The sequence below is a fragment of the Sorex fumeus genome, unplaced genomic scaffold, assembly GCF_029834395.1.
Source record: "Sorex fumeus unplaced genomic scaffold, SorFum_2.1 ptg000155l, whole genome shotgun sequence".
In the NCBI taxonomy this organism is placed as follows: domain Eukaryota; kingdom Metazoa; phylum Chordata; class Mammalia; order Eulipotyphla; family Soricidae; genus Sorex; species Sorex fumeus.
In genome coordinates, this window is record NW_026606212.1 from 2,982,649 (window position 1) to 3,004,802 (window position 22,154).

General features: G+C 50.2%; 1 protein-coding gene across 7 annotated transcripts in view; it reads right to left on the reverse strand.

Annotated features, from left to right (window-relative positions):
• The window catches only part of HECTD4 (HECT domain E3 ubiquitin protein ligase 4), a 157,077-nt gene extending 135,448 nt beyond the window's left edge, over window positions 1–21,629 (reverse strand). For all 7 annotated transcript variants that reach the window (XM_056107122.1, XM_056107118.1, XM_056107121.1 and 4 more), the window contains exon 1: window positions 21,395–21,629. In XM_056107122.1, coding sequence (XP_055963097.1) covers window positions 21,395–21,571 — 177 coding nt within the window. In that variant the 5' untranslated portion in view covers window positions 21,572–21,629. The remainder of the gene's footprint in view (window positions 1–21,394) is intronic.
• Window positions 21,630–22,154: the final 525 nt, after the last annotated feature.

The following is a 22,154-nucleotide window of genomic DNA, read 5'->3' on the forward strand; positions in this document are numbered from 1 at the left end:
TATGCAATGCAAAGCAAATTCCAAAATTTTCTCTTAAAGGCATTTTGTTGTTTTTGTTTGGGGATCCACTCCCAGAGGTGCTTGGGGCATCTCCCTGGCTCTGCACTCAGGCATCACTTCCAGCAATACTTAGTTCAGGGGAGGCACGTGGGTCAGTTGCAAGCGCCTGACCTGCTGTACTATCTGCAACTACTTATTTTGCTTTTCTTAAGTAAGCACAGGAAACCAATGACATTCTAAAAAATAAGAAAAGGCGCATATGCTGCCTGAGTCCGTGTGCTGCTTGAGCCCGCCTGGCCAAGTACAAGCAGTGCCCAAGCACATGTGTCACCCGCATCTCCTGTTGAGATGTGGACTTTCATGCTTTCCTACCTAAAGCTAGGATGTGTGTAGGGGCTCTCTCCGCCCTCGGAGAAGCCCACGTTCTCTCTTGAGCGTGCTACTCTGTGTCTCTTACTCTCCACTCTCTCCCACTTTCTCTTCGTCCTTCCCTTCAAAGATCCTCCAAATAGGGGGTTTTGGCGATAGCACAGCGGGGAGGGCATTTGCCTTGCATGCGGCTGACCCGGGTTCGATTCCCAGCATCCCATATGGTCCGCTGAGCACCACCAGGAGTAATTCCTGAGTGCATGAGCCAAGAATATCCCCTGTGCATTACTGGGTGTGACCCAAAAAGGAAAAAAAAAGACCCTCCAAATAAAATCTGTTTTACTTCAAAATAATAATAACAATAATAATAATAAATGCCTTTGGTTATTATCTTTAAAAAAATGATGCTTCAGTGTTCTTGGATTAATTCATTTAGGAGTTGATTTTTTGGGGTTTTTGCTTTTATGTGTTTTGTTACTTGCATGGCAAGAGCCTTACTTTCTGTACTATTTCACTGGTCCCAAGACAAATACATTTTTCTAGACTTTAAGAAAATAAAATATCTTTACAGTAATCCTCAAGTGAATAAGGCTTTATTTCAACCTAAGCAGAGGAAACTCTATTTTAAAAGCTTGGGCTGGAGTGATAGTTCAGCGGATAGGGTGTTTGCCTTGCACGCGGCCAACCCAGGTTCGATTCCCAGCATCCCATTCGGTCCCCTGAGCACCGCCAGGAGTAATTCCTGAGTGCATGAGCCGGGAGTGACCCAAAAAGGAAAAAACAAAAAAGCTTAAGGTTCGTGACAGAGACATAGTACAGCAGGTAGGGCATTTGCCTTGTATGCTGCCAACCAGGGTTTGATCTCTGACACACCATATGGTCCCTTGAACATGGCCAAGGAGTGATTCTTGGTTAGAGTCAGGAGTAAGTCCTGAATATCACCAGATGTGCTCCAAAACTCCTCCCTTCCCGCCCTGCAAAAAGAGAGAGAGAGAGAGAGAGAGAAAGCCAAGTGTGTGCCAAGTGTGTGGCATGAGCAGGGCTCACCCTATGCCAAGACACTATCACCTGTCACCAAAGATGCCAGGGCGGGGTCTCTGCAGTGCCTGCCAGGGCCCAGATAAGGGGGCACGGCCGATACCCCTCCTAACTCAAATCTGACTCAGACCATGGAGATATGCTCAAGGGAACATTTAAACTATTTTTTTTTGTTTTTACAATTTTATTAAGATATAAGAAAAAATTCCAAAATTTATTCAAAACCCGGCACTTTGCAAAACTAAATGGCATAAGATCGACAAAAGTCCCTGTGCTCTTCACTAGATCATCTTCCCTTCCTTCTCTCCCTCCCCCCCTCCCTCCCTTCCTTCTTTCCTTTCTTTTGCTTTTGCTGGTGATGTTCAGAGGTTACATCTGGCTCTACACCCAGGAATTACACCTGGAGGTGCTCTGGGGACCATATGGGATGCCAGGGACGGAACGTGGGTTGGCCCCTTGCAAGGCAAATGCCCTCCCCACTGTACTACTGCTCCAGCCATCTTTTCCTTTTCTATCTGAGAAAATAAATACTACCATGATAAATTCAAATATATATATGAATGTTTAGATGCCAGAAAGTTTAAATTTTATCATCTTTGCTGAGCCCAATAGCACATTAAATATTATAAAGTATTTCCAAGAATCAGTGTGAATATGTAGTACATGCCACTGCGAATAGCTGTCTTCAAAAGGTTAAGTTTAAATAGGATGAAACTGAGTCACTTATATAATAAATCCTCAGTTAGCAGAACTCTAGGTTCTTAGGAACTGATCAAACAATGTACAATGAAACCAGTTTCACATCAGGCTAACTGATATTAACAAGAGTTAAATTCCAGCTGTTCACAGGACTAGAGCACATGCCCTGCAGGGGAACCCCAGGTTTGTTCCCCATCATCCCCTAAGCACCACTGGGAATGGCCCCAGAGCACTGGACACAGCCCCTGGGCACTGCTGAGTATAGCCCAAAATAATGGTGGGAATAAAGGTCCACTTCATTTATTTTTTTTTTTAATTTTTATTAGTGAAAGGTACAGTTGTAGACTTACAAATTTTTGTGTTTGGGTTTCAGTTATACAATGATCGAGTACCCATCCCTCCACCAGTGCCCATTCGCCACCACCACTAATCCCAGTATCCCTCCCACCCCCCATCCCCCCATTCCACCCTCCCTCTGCGGCAGGGCATTCCTTTTTGTTCTCTCTTATTGGGTGCTGTGGTTTGCAAAAGAGGCATTGAGTGGCAATCATGTTCGGTCTATAGTCTACTTTCAGCATGCATCTCCCATCTTGGGAGGATCCTCCCAACACCCTTTATTAGGTGCTCCCTTCTCTAGCTGAGTTGAAAAAAGGTCCACTTCACAGCGTATCCCTGGCCACGAAACACCAAACTTCTCATGGGCCCAAACCATTTCTAACATTTCACAATTATTATCTGTAGTCATCCACTCGTCTATTCTCCATCTCACTGATGCCAGTCCAGTGGCCAGAGTCCAACCCAAAAGGCCAGCGACAGGGGCCTCCCTGGACTGCTGCCCCCCATGAGGCCTCACACACAGGATCCCGGGAGGGACAGCTCAGACACAGCAGCAAGTCTCACGTGCACATCTGTGGGATGGGGAGTCACCTGAGGTCCCCACGAAGCCCACCCAGCCACCAGGGAGTGTGCACACATCACACTCGGAAGCTGGTTTCTTTCCATGTCCCCATTGTCGAGACCTGCTATGCTTGAAAGCCAGCAGTGCTGACTTTCCTCATCTCTCTTCCATTGGGCAGGAGAGACAGCAGTCGGCGGGGGTTTGCCTTGGGTCTGACTCAGTTTGATCCCAGCCACACAAGGCCACAAGCCACAGGAATGGTCCCCGAGCTCAGACCAGGAGCAAGAGCACCACCCACTGTGGCCCCAGTAAAATAAAAGTTTCATTTAGAGTCGCAAGGACTAGTGCAGAGGCTCAGAGTACCTGTTTCACAAGTTTATAAGTTCAAATTCTTGGTGGCCGACACATGCCAACTCTGGCCCAGAAGTTCTGCTGTTTAAGCCTCGCAGCTGTGCACAACTTCTAGCCACCATAAAATCGGGATCTCACCCTGGCAAGCAGCCACACTGGGACGATGTACAGGTAGTTGGAGCGGAGAGGACAGAGGAAAGGATCTGCCTAACACTCGGTCCAAGTGAACGAATTCCCTGGCACTGAATACAGTCCCCACTCACTGCCAGGAGTGAGCCCTGAGTGCAGAACCAAGAGTAAGTCCTGAGCACCACCAGCTGTGGCCCAATAACCAAAATAATAATAATAATAATAATAATAATGATAGTAATAGGAGTCAAAGCGATAGTCAGCGGATAGGGTGTTTGCCTTGCATGTGGCCAACCCGGGTCCCATCTCCAGTATCCCTTATGGTCTCCCAAGCACCGCCAGGAGTAACTCCTGAGAGCAGAGCCAGGAGAACAGGAGTATCACCAGAGGTTCCCCAAAACAAAACACCAAAAAAAAAAAAGGAAACTAAAAAATAAATAAAACAATAATAATAAATGTGTGAATGACAGAGGAAGTGTAAGCCCGTGTGAGCACGGGTGTGAGCATCACAACCACAACTTGTGGGCTTCAACTAAGTGCACACCCAGGGGAGAAAGTGTGCAACCACCACCACTGAAGGAGTGCCAACCGGTGAGCACCAAGACTGAGTGTATGAGCACTTCAGCCCAACCTGCGAGCTACCACCATCAACAACAAAAGAAAGGGGGGGCAAAAATAATAATAATGCTTCTGGGGCTAGAGAGAGTACAGCAGGTCAGACGCTTGCCGTGTACACAGACAGCTGACCTGGGACAGCAGACCCTGAGCACAGTTGGTGCCAAAACAAACTAATAATAATTTCTCACTTAACTGCTGCTCAGATAGCTAACATCCTCACCCAAAATAAATGCAACTTTTGCAGCAAGGGTAGTTTTTGGACCCACCTGGCAGTGGCTCAGGGCTTATGTAGGACCTGGTGCTCAGGGATCACATCAGTTGAGGCTCACGGGGCCAAATGCAGTGTCGGGGATAAAACCAGGGACAGCCACACGCAAGGTAAGCATCTTTATATTTTTATTTATTTATTCAGTTTTGCTTTTCGGGTCACACCCGGCGATGCACGGGGGTTACTCCTGGTTCTGCACTCAGGAATTACCCCTGGCAGTGCTCAGGGGACCATATGGGATGCTGAAAATGAACCCGGGTTGGCCGCGTGCAAGGCAAATGCCCTACCCGCTGTGCTATTGCTCCAGCCCCCACAAGGTAAGCATCTTAAGCTCTGTGTTGTTTCTCCAGTCCATAAACTCAAACTTGTTTCATTTTGGGGGGGGGGGCGGGGGGCGGGTGGCACAACATCTGGTGGTACACAGGGCTTACTCCTAGTTGTGCACTCAGGTATCACTCCTGGCAGTGTTTGGGGGACCCTTTGGGGTCCCGGGGATTGAACCTGGGTTGGCTACATGCCCTACCTGCGGTACTAGCTCTCCAGCTCCCATAAATACGAACTTTTAAGAAAAAAGGAAGTTGTCAGTTCTCGAGGTCCTACTATCTGCCACACACTGCATTAGTTCATCTCTATCAGAACTTCTCAAACTAGTGAAGGACGAGTTTGGGAGTAGGGGGTGGGGGTTGTTTTGTTTTTCACAACCATTGCAGAATGAAATTTTGTAAAATAAAAACTACAAAAATAAAGTAGGAAGGAAATAAATGCATATCCCCATTCAACAGACGTAAAGTGAGTTTTGCAAGCCACGGTCTGGCAGCGAAACACTCGCTCGCTCTTTGTCTTAATTTGTCATTAAGGTAAGAGGAGGACCATAGCGCAGGGGTCACAGCAGCAGCACTGCTCGACATGCAACCTATTTAATTTTCCAAAGTGATGTTAAAAACCTCCAAATTCTCAGGAAGGCTCAAGAGGACTGTCTCTCACAGGGGAAAGCTGGATTAAATGAGCTCAAGTTTCTTCCCACCCCGAAAGTTCTATGATTCTGAATGAAGATGTGATGCTACTACTAAATAAATCCCTCACTGCCTAATGACATTCATTTCTGTCACACCGATGAAGAGCTAAAGGAGGAAAGATAATAAAAGAGGGAACATAAATACAGAGAGAAGGATTAAGAATTTAACTGATGGGCAGGAACAACAGTACAACGAGTGAGGTGCTTGCCTTGTACGTGCACAGCCAACCCATGTTCAATCCCCAGCACCCCAGGTGGTACTCCTAGCCCGCCAGAGGGGATCCCTGAGTGCAGAGCCAGGAGTAAGACCTAGACAATGTCGAGCATGCCCCCAAAACCAAAAGGAAAAAGAAAAAAAGACAGAGAAATAATGAGAGAAAGAAAGAAAGAGAGAAAGAGAGAAAGGAAAAGAGAATGAAAGGATTTAACTGAGGTCTACAGGAATAGGATAAGACTTTTGCTTTGCACACAACTGATTCTATCTGGGCTCAAGTCTCAGATCCCACATGGACCCCGAGTCCCACCAAGAGTGACCCTGAGTGCAATTCCAGGAGTAAGTCCTGAGCACAGAAAATAATTTAACTGAGTGGGGCAGGAGTGACAGTACAACGGGTAGGGCATTTGCCTTGCTGGCAGCTGACAAGGGTTCAATCCCTTGCATCCCATATGGTCCCCTGAACCCCCATGCACAGAGCCAGAGTAACCAGCTCTGACACCACACATGAAAGTTCACTGAACGGGCTAAAGTAATCAAGATCCATGGGGCTGGAGTGATGGTACAGCGTTTGCCTTGCACACAGTCAACCCAGGTTCAAACCCTGGCATCCCATATGGTCCCCTAAGCACCGCCAGAAGTAATTCCTATGTGCAGAGCCAGGAGTAATTCCTGAGCATCGCCAGGTGTGGCCCCAAAAGCCCCATCCAGGAAGAAAAAAAAAATCAAGATCCAGAAAAGAAATCAAGATTCAGAGTTCATAAAATAAACTAAGGTGAACACAGGCAAAATGATCAGGAACTAGACCTCAGAGGTGTCCCCAGCGATGCAATCCCACTGAACCACCAGCCTAGTTGGGGGAAGGAAGAGTGAGGATGAGAGAGAAGGGGAGGGGAGGGAAGGGAGAGGAAGGGGGGAAAGGAGAAAAGAGAGATAACAGTGAAAGATAACTCTATTCGCTGTTTTGATGAGAATTCTGACAAATCCTCCTTAAACATTTTGAATCTTTATTTCAATAATAACAAAACCAAATACATCAAGAGAAATAGAAGGTTCAGATTTCCTTAAATAGCTACCTCTATTATATCAGACAGTTCATTTGAAATCAGTAATGCAAACCATAGACCACAGAGCAAAAAGTAAGCACAGAAAGGATCCATTACAACTGCACACTGAATGCTTAATATTTTGTTGATATAAAATGACAACTGGGGCCAGAGCAATAGTATAGCGGGTAGGATGCTTGCTTTGCACATAACCAACCTAAGTTTGATCCCTGACACCCTATACAGTGCCAGGAACCCACCAGAAGTGATCCCTGAGCACAGAGCCACGAGTAAGCCCTGAGCACCACCAGATGTGGCCCCAAAAACAAAAGTGAAAAACAACAACTGAATGACACATCTGCAGTTCTTAGCATTACCAAACCTACAATTTTCAGAAAACAATTGGAAAACTACATATTTCCTTACTGTTAATCTAAAATTGCTACACTCTGTGCTCAGACCTCATAATTCAGTAAACCGCAGCTTTCAATACAAACACCAGGGGTTCGAGCACGTCCACTCCACAGCATCCCATCAAGAACTGTTACTTCACAGTTTATCGATTTAGTATATTTATTTTGCTTTTTGGGTCACACCTGGCGATGCACAGGGGTTACTCCTGGCTCATGCACTCAGGAATTAGTCCTGGTGGTGCTCAGGGGATCATATAGGATGCTGGGAATCAAACCCGGGTCGGCCACGTGCAAGGCAAACACCCTACCCACTGTGCTATCACTCCAGCCCCTAATTTTATTTTTTGTTTTTTGGGTCACAACCAGCATCAGAGATTACTTCTGGTGGGGCTCAGGGGAACATATGGGATGTCAGGGATAGAACCCACATCTGGGTTGGCTATATGCAAGGCAAGCGTGCTCCCTACCCACTATACTATCACTCTGGCTCAACGTAATTTATTATGACCTCAAAACTCTACACAGGGACCAAAGAGATAATACAGTGGGTAGCGCATTTGCCTTGCATGCAACTGACCTGGGTTCAATCCCTGTCACCGCATATGGTCCCCTGAGCACTACCAGGGCTAATTCCTAAGTGCAGAGCCAGGAGTAATTCCTGAAGATCTCTGAGTATGACCCAAAAAACAAAAGAAAAAAAAAAACTCTATACATTCAGCATTATTGCTGGAGGAATAGTAGAGCACTATAAAAATCCCTCTAAATTCTAGTAACGGGGGCTGGAGCAATAGCACATGAACTAAACGACTTGCCTTGCGTGTAGCCAGCCTCGATTCAATCCCTGGTACCACATATAGTCACCCAAGTACCCCAGAAATGACTCCCAAGCACAGAGCCGGGAGTAGCCCCTAAGTAACTCCAAGTGTGGCCAAATCCCAAAATGAATAAATTCTAGTAACAGGTTGCAGAAACACTTTTTTGTTTGTTTGTTTGTTTGCTTTGGGGCTATACCCAGAGATGATCAGGTGCTTCATTCCCATGGGTGCTCAGGGACTAGGGATTGAACATGGGGTCCTGCAGAGAGAATATGTACTCCAGCACTCTAAGCTCTGTCCCTGATTCCAAGGGGTTAGACAGTCAGACAGTCTAATAGTACAGCAGAGGAGGAGGTTCAATCTTTGGCACCCATATGGTCCCTGGAGTTCCCCCAGGAGAGATCTCTAAGCACAAAGGTGGTCTGAAAGCCAAAATAATAACAATAACCAGTACAAAATTCAAATGTACCAAACTTAAGGCCGGATAGTATAGTGATAGGCGATTGTCTAGGAGGGAACCAGACCCAGGTTCGATCCCTGGCACCACATACGGTCCCCTGAGCTCCACTAGAAGTAATCCCTGAACACAGAGTCAGGAGTAAGTCCTGAGCATAGCTCAGGGTACAGCACTTGCCTTGTTACGGGTAAGTTGGAACCCGGCAATGGGTTGCTTTGCATGTAGGAGACTCAGATTCCATCCCTGGCAAGGTGAACATCGCTGGAAGCACCCCCAAGCATGACTTGTGCATGATACCCCCCACAAAAAAAGAATAGTTTTACATAGTATACTAATACTATCGGGGCTGGAGCAATAGTACAGCGGGTAGGGCGTTTGCCCTGCGTGCAGTCGACCCGGGTTCGTTTCCCAGACTCCCATATGGTCCCCTGAGCACCACCAGGGGTAATTCCTGAGTGCAGAGCCAGGAGTAACCCCTGAGCATTGCCGGATGTGACAAAAAAAGGAAAACAAAACAAACACTGTCCTCCCGTTGTTCATCGATTTGCTTGAGCAGGCCCAGTAACGTCTCCATTTTGAGACTTGTCGTTACGTGTTTGGCATATCAAATATACGTCACGGGTAGTTTGCCAGGCTTTGCCGCGCGGGCGAGATACTCTCGGTAGCTTGCTGGGCTCTCCAAGAGGGACAAAGGAATCGAACCCGGCTCGGCCAGGCTGGCTGCATGCAAGGTAAACGCCCTACCACTGTGCTATCACTCCAGCCCCAAAAAGAAAAAAATAAATAAAATAATACTATCTACTAAATATCAGTAACTTTACCTATAGGTTAAAAAAAAGTGGATTTCCTCCTTGTATTGGCGGCTAGAGAGAACATTTTAAGAAAGTCTGAGTACAAATATTCCCTGCCAACCAACTGCCATCCCCTCCAAACACAGAGCCAGCACGCTCTCCGCCCGGTGGGCAGCTCCAGCAGGCCCTGCTCTCCGGGAGTCCCCAGCCCATCAGAATAAGAAGCTGTTGCTCGCTCCTGCCTATATATGGCAATGGTCTGGATTAACGGGATTACTGACCCAAAAGAGCGCATACCGGGGAGGCTGGGAGATCAAGCCACAGGAGAAGGCCTCTGAGTAGAAGTGATAACAGCGAGACACCACTAACAGCGCTGGGGACGCTCCGGCCACCCACGGTCCAGTGTGCTTCTCCAAGTACTCAATCAGCAATGGCCAGAGCCCCTTTCTACAGATCAGCCTTTAGCATCAAAGTCACTGGATTGTGCCAATGACAAATTTAAGCAAGTCCATGAGTTATAAAAGGCTCCCTGGGGACCAGCGAGATGCTCAAAGGGTTGCTACTCTACATGAAGAAGGCCCAAGTTCAAGGCATGGCACCCCAGGTCCCCCTGAGCATTACTGATAGCAAACCCAAAGCACTAAGTGGGGAGTAGTCCCTGTGCTCTGCTGGGATGTAGTGACCTCCCCTCCCCCCACCCCCAGTAAGGAAAAAGGTCCTATTGAACTATTTTGAGAATACAAGCTTGTATTACTTTGGAGAGCAAAGTCAATACCTATTGAACTTTAAAATGACACATATGAAGGTGAGAAAGAGTACAGAGGTAAGGTGCTTGCCTTGCATGCCTGTTTAGACCCACAGCACCGCATATAGTCCCCTGAATACCACTGGATGTGCTTCCCCCACCGAAAAATAAACAAACGGTCACCTATGACCCAGCAATTTTATTTCCCAGAACTACTATAGAAAAACATTCCAGATAAGCACAATCAGGCATGTAAGGACGTGCACCGAAAGACCTCTCTCAACAGCGAAAAAGTAAACCACCGAAATATCCATTGTGGTAGATTAAATAGCGCGTCCTGAAAATGACTCTGCTCCAGTTCCCCGAATCCATGAGTGTGATCTCAGATGGCGAGGGGGACTTTGCAAATGTGGCTACATCAAATGTCACGATACGGGAATTATCCTGGATCATATGGGTGGCCGATAACCACACGAGTCAGAAAGGGAGGCAGGCTGGGCCAGAGAGATAGCACGGTGGGCAAGGCAACTGCTCTCCACACAGCCAGCTGGGGTTCAATTCCTGGCAGCGCATACGGTCCCCAAGCGATCCCTGAGCACAGAGCCAGGTGGGACCCAAAACAAACAAAAGAGAAGGCAGGCAGGACCAGTCAAAGGAGGTGTGGTGACGACAGACAAGAAGGAAAAAAAAATAAGAGGCAGCTGGAGAGGTAGCACAGAGGGTTGGAGTGCACGCTTTACGTCAGAGCCCCAAGCTGTCCCCAGCACCACACAGGCCCCTGAGCAACACCTCCAACTGCCAGTACGTGCCCTCAAAACAAAGAAAACAAGGGGCGGAGAGATAGTACAGTGTAGGGCACTTGCCTTGCACCTGGGACCAAGCCAGGTTTGAGCCTCAACACCACATGCTCCCCCAGCCTACCAGGAGTGATCCCTGAGCACAGAGCCAGAGAAGGAAGCCTTGAGCACCACAGGATGTAGCCCCAAAACGTGTACGTGTGTGCGCGCACGCATGTGCGTGTTTGTGCGCCCTGCACACGTATGTTTTGTGGGGTGGGGTGGGGTGGGGTGGGGTGGGTGAGGTGGGTTATTGGCTCTTTACTAAGACCTGGTCTTCAGAGAGAGGGTGAGGGGTACAGGGGGCACTGACCTTCCGGCCAGGCCCACAGCTGGGATGAGAGGGGAGAGCTAAGTGGAAGGGGCCGAAGCCCTTTCAGTCTGGCCCTGAGGTCAGCAAAGGGAGTCTCCAGGCCCCAGCAGGGAGATGGCACCTGTCCTGGGGACAGCTGTGGGGCACAGATGATGCGACAGGGGGTGGGGGCTCCCACAGATGGCACCAGCACCGAGCAGGACCCGGACAGCAGCTTCGGGGTCCACCTTCCCGCCCAGGCTGAGCAGTGCTGGTGCAGGCCCAATGTCCCTAAGACTGCAGTCCCCCGTGGAGGCAGATTATATGTGTATAATGTATATGAATATATATTATGAGCGATAGCACAGTGGTAGGGCATTTGCCTTGCACGCAGCCAACATGGCCGACCCGAGTTCGATTCCTCCGCCCCTCTCGGAGAGCCCGGCAAGCTACCGAGAGTATTCGATATGCCAGACACAGTAACAACAAAGTCTCCAATGGAGACGTTACTGGGCCCGCTCGAGCAAATCGATGAACAACGGGAGGGCCTTTTATTATTATACTATATATTTTAGTTTAGATATATGAGATTTTTTAAAGCAAGTTTTTTTAAAGCAAAAATATATGTTTAAATTATATCTACTATGTAAACAAACAAACAAACACTGTCCTCCCGTTGTTCATCGATTTGCTCGAGCGGGCCCAGTAACATCTCCATTTTGAGTCTTGTTGTTACTATGTTCAGCATATTGAATATGTCATGGGGAGCTTGTCAGGCTTGCCATACGGGCAAGATACTCTTAGTAGCTTGCCGGACTCTCTGAGAGGGGTGGAGGAATCGAACCCGGCTCAGCCGGGCTGGCTGCACGCAAGGCCCTCCTACCTATCGCTCCAGCTAACTATGTAAAAAAGAATAATTTTTTTTTAACTTTTATTAGTGAAACACCATGAGGTACAGTTGTGGACTTATAAGTTTTTGTGCTTGGGTTTCAGTTATACAATGATCAAGTACCCATCCCTCCACCAGTGCCCATTCTCCATCACCAATGATCCCAGTATCCCTCCCACTCCCCCAACCCCCCACCTATGTGGCAGGGCATTCCCTTTTGTTCTCTCTCTCCTTTTGGGTGCTGTGGTTTGCAAAAGAGGCATTGAGTGGCAATCATGTTTGGTCTATAGTCTTTCAGCATGCATCTCCCGTCCTGGGAGGATCCTTCCAACACCCTTTATTTGGTGCTCCCTTCTCTATCTGAGCTGCCTTTTCCCCTAGCATGTGCAGCTGACCTCCAAGCCATGGAGTGAACCTTCTGGTGCTTATCTTGGCTATTCTTGGGTGTTAGTCTCCTATTTTGTTACTTTATATTCCCCAGATGAATGCAATCATTCTATATCTGTCCCTCTCTTTCTGACTCATTTCGCTTAGCATGATACTTCCATGTAATATCACTTGTATGTAAATATCATGACTTCATCTTTTCTAACGGCTACATAGTACTCCATCATGTAGATGTACCAAAGTTTCTTTAACCAGTCATCTGTTCTCGGACACTCGGGTTTTTTCCAGATTTGGGCTATTGTGAATAGTGCAGCAATGAACACAGAAGTGCAGATGTCATTTCAACTGTACTTTTTTGCCTCTCTGGGATATACTCCCAGGAGTACTATTGCTGGGTCAAATGGGAGCTCAATTTCTAATTTTCTGAGAATTTTCCATACTGTTTTCCAAAAGGATTGAACCAGTCAGCATTGGGAATGCTGGTGGGCCAGCAGTGAAGGAGGGTCCCTTTCTCGCCACATCTGCGCCAACACCGGTTCCTTTTGTTCTTTTGGATGCGGGCCAGTCTCTGTGGTGTGAGATGATCTCTCATGAGAATAAATGTTTTTAAAGCACAAAATAGGTATAGGAGAGATAGTACAGGGGAAAGGGGCTTGCCTTGCATGCAGCCGACTGGGGTTCGATCCCCAGCACCACATATGCCCCTTGAGCATCATCAGGAGTGACGCCTGAGTGCAGGACCAGGAGTGTGCTCTGAGTGATGTCAGTTGTGGTCAAAAAAAAAAAAAGGTACAGGACAGGCCCTGTGGGGAAACAGCGGCACCAGATCAAGACAGCAGCCCACAGGGGGCTCTGAAGGAGCTCGAAGAAATCCACAAATGTTAAGAAGGACAAACTTCTCCAACAGTCAGACGGATGAAGCTAATTTGCTGACTTGGCAAAGGCTTATTAGTCCTGACAATCCTCCAAATGAACAAATTAAACTTCCCAGCAGCACACCCATTCAAACTACAAAGATAACCTTGTGTGAATGCTAAAGGGAGTTGGGGCCACAACCAGTGGTGCTTAGAGCTACTCCTGGCTCTCTGCTCAAAGAAACAGTCTCAAGGGACCACATGTGGTGACGGGGATTAAATCGAGATCACATGCATGCAAACCCACACTCCCCAAAAATATGATCTTCTGAACCAGAGTGGGTAGTATAACGGGTAGGGCATTTGCCATGCACATGGCTGACCCAGGTTCAATCCCTGGCACCCCCATATGGTCCTCTGAGCCGGCCAGGACTGATACCTGAGCACAGAACCAGGAGTAATCCTGAGCACCACCAGTTGTAGCCCAAAAACAAAACCCAAAAGTGGACTGGGTTTTACTTTTGGATTTTACTTTTTTTTTTTCGATTTTACTTTTTTTCTCTTTTTGGTCTTTGAGCCATAAGCCCTTTGGCTTACTCCCAGACCTGAGCTCAGGGATTTTTTTTTTTTTACCAATAAAGATAAAACAAAAATGCAAAGTCAGGGGCAAAGGAAATATGGATCATATGATCTCCAGAGCACTGCAAGGAATGAATGGAGTGCAGACCCAGGAGTAACCTCTGAGCATTGCTGGGTGTGGCCCAACAAAACAAACAAAAATGAATTCTCATGAGGGGGGGAGAGTGCATGGGGCGGAGTCAACAGCATGGCTTGTGTAGGGTGCTTGCTTCATGCAGCCAGCCACGTTCAATGCCTGACACCACATACAGTCTAAAATATAATCGCGGGGCTGGAGAGATAACACAGCGGGTAGGGCGTTTGCCTTGCACGCGGTCAACCTGAGTTCGATTCCCAGCATCCCATATGGTCCCCTGAGCACCGCCAGGAGTAACTCCTGAGTGCAGAGACAGGAGTAACCCCTGTACATCGCCAGGTGTGACCCAAAAAGCAAAAAATAAACAAATAAAAAAATTAAAAAATAAAATATAATATAATCACAAACGTGTGATTTGAATGCAGGAGACCCTCAGCTCAATCCTACTGAGTATCCCCAGTATCCCCTAGGTGTGGCCCTGCTGGCCCCAGCATAACCAGGCCCTGGGGGTAAGTCACCAGGCCCTTACTACCAGGAGTGTCACCAGGAGTGGCCCCAGGGGCGCCAGTGCTGCTGGGGTGGAATCTCCCCCAAACAGGATCAAAGTACCATTCCTCTCCTTGAGATAAGGAGGCATTTGTCCTTCACTGTTCACCTGCTGTCATTTGTTCCCGGTAAAACGAGAAGCAAAGAGGGAGAAGACACTTTCAGGAACTAACTTTCCCCATTGTCTCCAGGTACCTACAGACTCAGGAAATGACAGATGCAAGGTGAATCCCCACCAGCCCTCGGCGCCAGGTGGTATCTTGGACCCGTCAATGTGGCAGCCAAGAAGACAGATAATAATCAAAACTGATTTATTTAGTATGATCTTAGGCAGACAACTGGGGGAAAACGGAAATGAAGACTATTCTTGACTTGCCATACTGCCAACAAACTGGGAACGAAATTTCAGCAGGAGCAGAAGAACAACAACAAACACTACTCCGCTATCCTCTGCTACCGAGAGAACTGTGTTAATGGGACAATCGAGCTTTTCTATACATTGGGCAGCTAAATAAATATGCATAAGTTTCCAGTAACTGCACTTTCTAAAGGAGACCCGTGCAGGAGACACGTAACCACATCCATCCTAATGCAGTCCTTAGACTAACGCTTTTAGGGTCCTTCTCTGACAGATGATTAGACAGTCCTGTAATGAATTGTTCTGGGGGGTAGTGGGCCACACCCAGTAGTGCTCAGGGACTATTCCTGGCTCTGTGCTCAGAAGGGACCCCTGGAAGTGTGTGTGGGACCATATTTGTGCTGGGGACCGACCCGTGATCACTGCTGCCCTGTATTATCTCCCCAGCCCACAGGAAGGAATTTTCTGGAGGGAGCCCCACCCGACAGTGTTCAGGGATCACTGAGCAAGGCTCAGAGACTATGTGATGCCAGGAATTGAACCTGGGTTGACTGCGTGAGGCAAGCGCCTACACAAGCTGTACTGCGGCCTCCCCTTCTCCTACATCCCCCGCTCCATGAGGGTTTTTGGGGGAGCTGTTTTGGTTTTTGGGGCCACACCCAGCAATGGTCAGGGTTTACTCCTGGTTCTGTACTCTGGAATTACTCCTGGCGGTGCTCGGGGAACAATACGGGATGCTGGGGATGGAACGCAGGTAGGCCGCATTCAAGGCAAACACCCTGCCCGCTGTACAATGTCTCTGGCTCCCCATGAAGATTCTAAAGCCTGGACCCTGGGCTTAAATCAGACAGACCTATTTCCGTCTCAGTCCTTTATTATTTTTTTCCCTTGGCTTTTTGAGTCAGACCCAGAGATGCTCAGGAGTTACTCCTGGCTCTGCAGCCAAGAATCACTCCTGGCAGTGCTCGAGGGACTATATAGGATGCTGGGGATTGAATCCAGGTCGGATGCATGCAAGGCAAATGCCCTCCCTGCTGTGCTATCACTGGTCCCTTCAGTCTCAGTCTTACAACCATTATGAAGAGAAGGACAATAACAACCTCACAAGACTTCTGTGAGGATGGAATAATTGTGAAGTGCTTAGCACAGAGCCTGGCATATAATATTGCTGATGCTAAAGTCATGCCTGTAGAGGTGGTGACAATGGTGACTGAGACGTGCCAATGCAGAAAGCAGGGATTACCACCAAAAGCATGGAACCTGCCCTGGGTCACAGAGACTGTAGGACAGAGTTAGAATTTTGATCCCGGTTAGATGTTCAACACCTGACTGTAACCTTGAGGTCACAACGTCTCCCACTGACCCCCAGTTACTTCATTCTAATTTTACAGCAAAACGTGTCAAGTCTGCCAGCTCACTGCCCGTTTGTCCCATTGAGCCTATTTGAGACTATGTGGCACTTTCGCTTACTGAAGTCTAACTGCCATACGGTCAACTGCCCACACTGAGGCATACAGTCAGACAAGTCTGATGCTGATAGATATACAACCATGAAACCGTCACCATTTTTCAAGCATGTGCCCCGGCCCTCCTCCCCAGTCACTGATCTCCTCCCTAGACTATAGATTAGCTTGCTTTTTCTAGAATTTCGTAGGAGGAAAGTTTACATATGTACTCATTAGTCTGGCTCCTACTCCGCATTAGCCCACGTTATCAGTAGCCTGGTTTGTTCCTTTAGTTGTCAATCGCTGAGCACTTTCCATTTGATAGATATACAACTCTTATTTACCCACTGACCTGTAGACGAACTTTTATTGTTGTTGTTGTTGTTTTCTTTTTGGGTTACACCTGGCGATACACAGGGGTTACTCCTGGCTCTGCGCTCAGGAATCACTCCTGGCGGTGCTCAGGGGACCATATGGGATACTGGGAATCGAACCCGGGTTGGCCGCGTGCAAGGCAAACGCCCTCCCCGCTGTGCTTTTGCTCCAGCCCTTTGACGAACTTTTAGATTGTTTCCAGTTTGAGGCAAACACAAAAACAAAGCTATCACATACATTCGTGTCCAAGCCCTTGAATGGTTGGGCATTCTATCCCCCAGAACCACCACGCCAGCTAGTGTGACCCTTGCACTGTGCGACCACAAAACCTGCAAATCTCCGGGCCAGGCACTAGTATAGCGGGTAGGGCATTTGCCTTGCACACAGCAGACCCAGGTTTGATCCCTGGCATCCCATATGGTCCCTTGAGCACCACCAGGAGTAATTCCTGAGTGCAGAGCCAGGAGGAACCTCTGAACGTTGCTGGGTGTGACACCCCCCCACCCCCCCAAAAAAATAAGGAAAAAAAACCCTGCAAATCTGACACATCACGTCATTACAACCAAGTGTGCAAGCAATAAAATAAAATAAAAGGGGGCTGGGGAGGGGCTGGAGCAATAGCACAGCAGGTAGGGCATATGCCTTACATTCAGTCGACCCGGGTTTGATTCCCAGCATCCCATATGGTCCCCTGTGCACTGCCAGGAGTAATTCCTGAGGGCATGATCCAGGAGTAATCTGTGCATCGGTGGGTGTGACCCACAAAGCAAAAAAAAGGGGGAGGGGCCTGGGGAGATGGCTCAGAGGACTAGAGTGCATGTTTTACATGCAGGAGCCCCAGGTTCCCTGGGGCACCACATGGTCCCCAGAGGAAAGGCAGAGTGACAGAAGCTCTGTAAGGTATGACCCAAAAATAACAAACAAGAAGAACACTAAGGTTTGAGGTAATGCAAAATTCAATTAATGTTGATTTGTTGAAGCCAGAGAGACTGTACAAGGGTTAAGGACAATTGCAAGCGGCCAACCCCAGCAAGACAGGTTCTTCTGGTCTTCTGGGACACTCTTGCCAGTTGCAGAGAACTACATGTCCTTCAGGTCAATAACCAAATGCCACTTTGTGCTTTCCTATCCCGTTACCCAAGGTAAAATGGAGTTCCTTCCCCCTCCTAACCTGGTGACACCTTTCTCCACAGTACTTATTATTTGGGGGTAAATTTAAAAAAGAAAAAAAATGTTATTATTGTTTATATCCTCCCACTAAAATAAAAACTAGTGTTTGGCCTATAAACATATTTTCTTTCCTCCTCCCTGTACTCCTTGGGTTCTCCCATGACGAAGGCCACCAGACCTTCAGGACTATACCCAGTGATGCTCACTAGGTCATGTGGAGCCAGGGATCAAATCCAAGTCCACTAGGCATGCACCCTAACCACTGTATTAGCTCCAGCCTTCGGTTCTGAAGAATTTTTCTTTTTTGACTTTTTGGGTCACATCCAGCAAAGGGGTTCCTCAGTTACTCCTGGCTCTTCACTCAGGAATTACTGTTGTTGGTGCTCGGGGGACCATATGGGACGTCAGGGATTGAACCCGTGTGCAAGGCAAACTTACTATACTATCGCTCCAGCATCAATCTGAAGAATTTTTTTGTTTTGTTTTTGGGTCACATCTGGCTCAGTACTCAGGGGCTACTGCTGGCTCTGTATCCAGGAGTTACTCCTGGCGGTGCTTGGGAGACCATATGGGATGCCAAGGATCGAACCCAGGTTGGTCATGTGGAAGGTAATCGCCCTACCCACTGCAGTGTTGCTCTGACTCTTGTTCTGAAGTTGCAGTTGACACAATCTTAAGCATTAAGGCTGCCAACCATGACTGTGCTTAGGGAGACTCCCTCAGAAGCCACACTTGTTATATGAAGGATTCCAACTATGTGATAATATCCTGTGCCAGATGCCAATGTCCACTGGAGGGAACTGTGTCTTCATGAGTGGGCTTCATAAGTACATTTATGTTTGCCTTGCATGCAGCATTAGGGTGTTTGCCTTGCATGCAGCCAAACTGGGTTGAATCCCCGGCATCCCATATGGTCACCCAAGCACTGCCTGGAATAACTCCTGAATGCAGATCCAAGAGTAACCCCTGAGCACTGCCAGGTGTGGCCCCCAAACCAAAACTAAATAAAATTAAGAGGCTAGAGAGATAGTCAATGGGCTGAGTTGACACTTTGCCTGTAGGAGGCTGGCATTAGATCCCTGGCACCCAGAATGGTCCACCAGGAGTTGCCCCTGAACGCTACCTGATGTAAACCAAAAACAAACAAAAAAGAGGCCTCTAGTGAGAACCAACGATAAAGGTATGTATTTATTATCCTGATCTTTAACAAGTCACTAAATTGAAAATAATTCAGAAGATGAGTCTTATACACACGTGCATGGGAAGGGTAGCTTATGATTTTCAGCTGATGTGTTTGAGACCAACAGGCCTGGGCCCAGGCTCTCTAATGATGTCATCTTGGGCAAATGGTACACCTAAGACTTTACCTGCCTCATCTGTCCAATGGGTGGATATTTACACTTGCTACAACCGACAACAATATTTAGCTACCAAGTTTCTTTCAGAAGTTACTAAGCTGTTGTATGACACAGATACCTAATTGATAATATTATTACTGAATGATTCCATGTGAATTACAAACACAAGCACAAATCCAATAGCCTCAAAACAAAAATGAAAACAAAATGTTTTTGCTTTTGCTTTTTGGGTCACACCCAGTGATACACAGGGGTTACTCCTGGCTCTGCACTCAGGAAATACTCTTGGCGGTGCTCAGGGGACCATACGGGATGCTGGGAATCAAACCTGGGTTGGCTGCATTGCAAGGCAACCGCCCTACTCGCTGTACTATTGCTCCAGCCCCAAAAACAAAAATATTCTTAGTTATCCATATCTCCTGATATTTTGAAACTGGTAGAGCAAATGGCAAGAAATAACATTCTTTATTCTACTCTTCAGTCATAAATGTTTATCTCATAATGGTTTCTGGAGAGGCCCAAACATAGCTAAAAAAAAAGTTTTTTGTTAATTTTTGGGGGGGTTGGAGGGCCACACCCGGTGTTGCTGAGAGCTTACTGGTAGCTCTGCACTCAAGAATCACTCCTAGCTTGCTCAAGGGAACATATGGGATGTCGGTATTGAACCCAGGTCTTGGGCATGAAAGGTCGCCCTACCAGCTGTACTATCGCACCCACACCTATTTTTTTTTCTTTAAATCAACGTGGCCTGGATTAGACCCCTGGCACCAAATCAGAGGGTAGGGCACTTGGCTTGCCTGTGGCCGACCTGGGCTCGATCCACAGCACCCCATTTGGTACCCTAGCCCTGCCAGCAGTGATCCCTGATCCCTGAGCTCAGAGTCAGGAGTAAGCCCCGAGCACCGACAGGCAAATGTGGTCCAAATCCCGCGCCGGAGCCACCCCGACCCCAAACAATCAACCGACTAGGCCAAAGAGGTTCTTTCTTTTAAACTCCCTTTTCAGTGGAACCGGCTGACAAAACACATTGCATTTATAAGCATACAGAAAGCCAACACAGGGGCTGGGTCAGAGACTGCACGGCAGGAGGGCGCCTGCCTTGCACCAGGGGGACCCGGCCGGCCGCGATCCCCGGCATCCCTCATCGGGCCCCGGGACCACGTCACAAGTGATGCCTTCCTGAAGCAGAGCCTGAAGTCAGCCCTGAGCCCTGCCGGGTGTGGCAAAAAAAAAAAAAAAAAAAAAAAAAGGAAAGAAAAAGAAAAGGGGGGGGGGGGGGAAGGAAGCTAACCTGACACCTCCGGTATTTTCTACTACTCCGGTGCTTTCTGATCCCACCTATGGATTCTGCAGACTCGCGTGTTTCGGGCCGTGACCTCAGACCCGTCTCCACGGAACAAAGCCCGTCCACTTCCGAGCCGCCCAATGCGGCGGCCGCTGCCGTCGCCCGGTCCCCGCTCAATTTCCCGGCGGCAGCCGCAGCAGCAGCCCGGGCCCCGACCGGCCGCCCGGAATTCCCTGCCGCCCGGGTCTTCCTCCCCGCGCCCCCCACGCGTCCCCGGCCCGGGGGCGGCCTGTCACATCCGTCAATTAGCAAGAGTTCCCATCGCGAACGCCGCGCCTCGGCCTCCGGGCGCGCACACGGCACACGCGCAGCGCGCACACACACGCAGACACACACACACACACACACAGGCACACACACATTCTCGCACGCACGCACGCACGCACGCACGCATACAGAGTCCGCATCGCGCCCCTGCGGCCCGGGCCGCGGCGACCCCAGCCCGGCGGCCGGCGGGGCTGGGACCCGGGGCACAAAAGGTGCCTGGCGCGGCCGCCCGGGCCCGCTCGCGACGTCGAGGCTCAGTCCCAGCATCGCGACGGAGGCGCGCACACACGCACACACAAGCGCACACGCACACACACGCAGCACACGCCACCTCCTCGGGCAGCGCGGCAGGCCGGCGACGCCGGCGGGCGACACCCCGGACACCTGCCGCCGCGGGCTGCCACCTGGCGGGGCGTCGCGGGCCGGGGGGGGCGGCCCGGGCGGGGGGCGGGGGGCGCGCCCCGTCCAGCCCGCCGACAAAGGCCCGGCGGCCCCGCCCGGTGGACCGCGCCAGCAGCCGGCCCGGGGGGCTGCGGCGGGGGCGCCGCCTCGGCCGGCCGGGGCCGGGAGGGCAGGGCAGGGCAGGGCAGGGCAGGGGAGCGGCGGCGCGGACGCCCCCCGCCGAGGGCGCCGGCGCGCGCGCTCACACCTGCCGGGCCCGCGCGCCTGACAGCGGCCGGTCCTCGCTCACCTCCAGGTCGGTGTCGGCCGCCTCCGGGGCGCCGAGGATCTCGCTGGGCAGCTCGGCCAGGTCGGTGACGCGGATGAGCCCGTCGTGCAGGAAGATGGTCTCCTCCTTCACCGACAGCCACTGCGCCGAGTCGGCCGCCGCCGCCGCCGCCGCCGCCGCGGCCGCCGACGAGCCCATGGCCCCGGCCGAGGGAGCGCGCGGGGGAGCGCCGCGATCACCGGCCCATGGCGCCCGCCGCCGCCGCCGCCCGGCTCGCCCGCGGCCCCGCCCTAGGCCGTCCGCGCCGCCATCCGCCCGCGCCGCCGGCCCGAGACCCCGGTCCCGCGAGCACCGCCGCCCTGTGCCGCGCCGCGGGACCCGCCTCAGCCGCTCCGCAGCCAACTGTCAGTGAGACGCCATGCTGGGGGCGGGGCTCCCGGCATGCCCCGCGGAGCGGACAATGCAGGCCCCGCCCCGGCCCCGCCCCCGCCCGCAGCCCGGGCCGCCGCCGCCGCGGCACCTGCGCCGGCGCCTCCGCCCGCCGCGAGCCGCCCCCGCGCCCCCCCGCCCCGGGTCTGCGGCGCTCGGGGCGGAGGCGCCGCCGCCTCGCTGCCCCGTCGCCGACGCCGGCGCGAGCCCCCTCGCCGGGCCAGGCGCGGAGGCTCACGCCCCGCATCGCAATTAGACGTCTGCAAGGCCCTGAGGAACTGTTGCGCGCTGCGTCCCGAGCGCTTGGCCGAACCGCCCGGCGGATGCCTCGTGCCGACTGAAGGGACCCAAC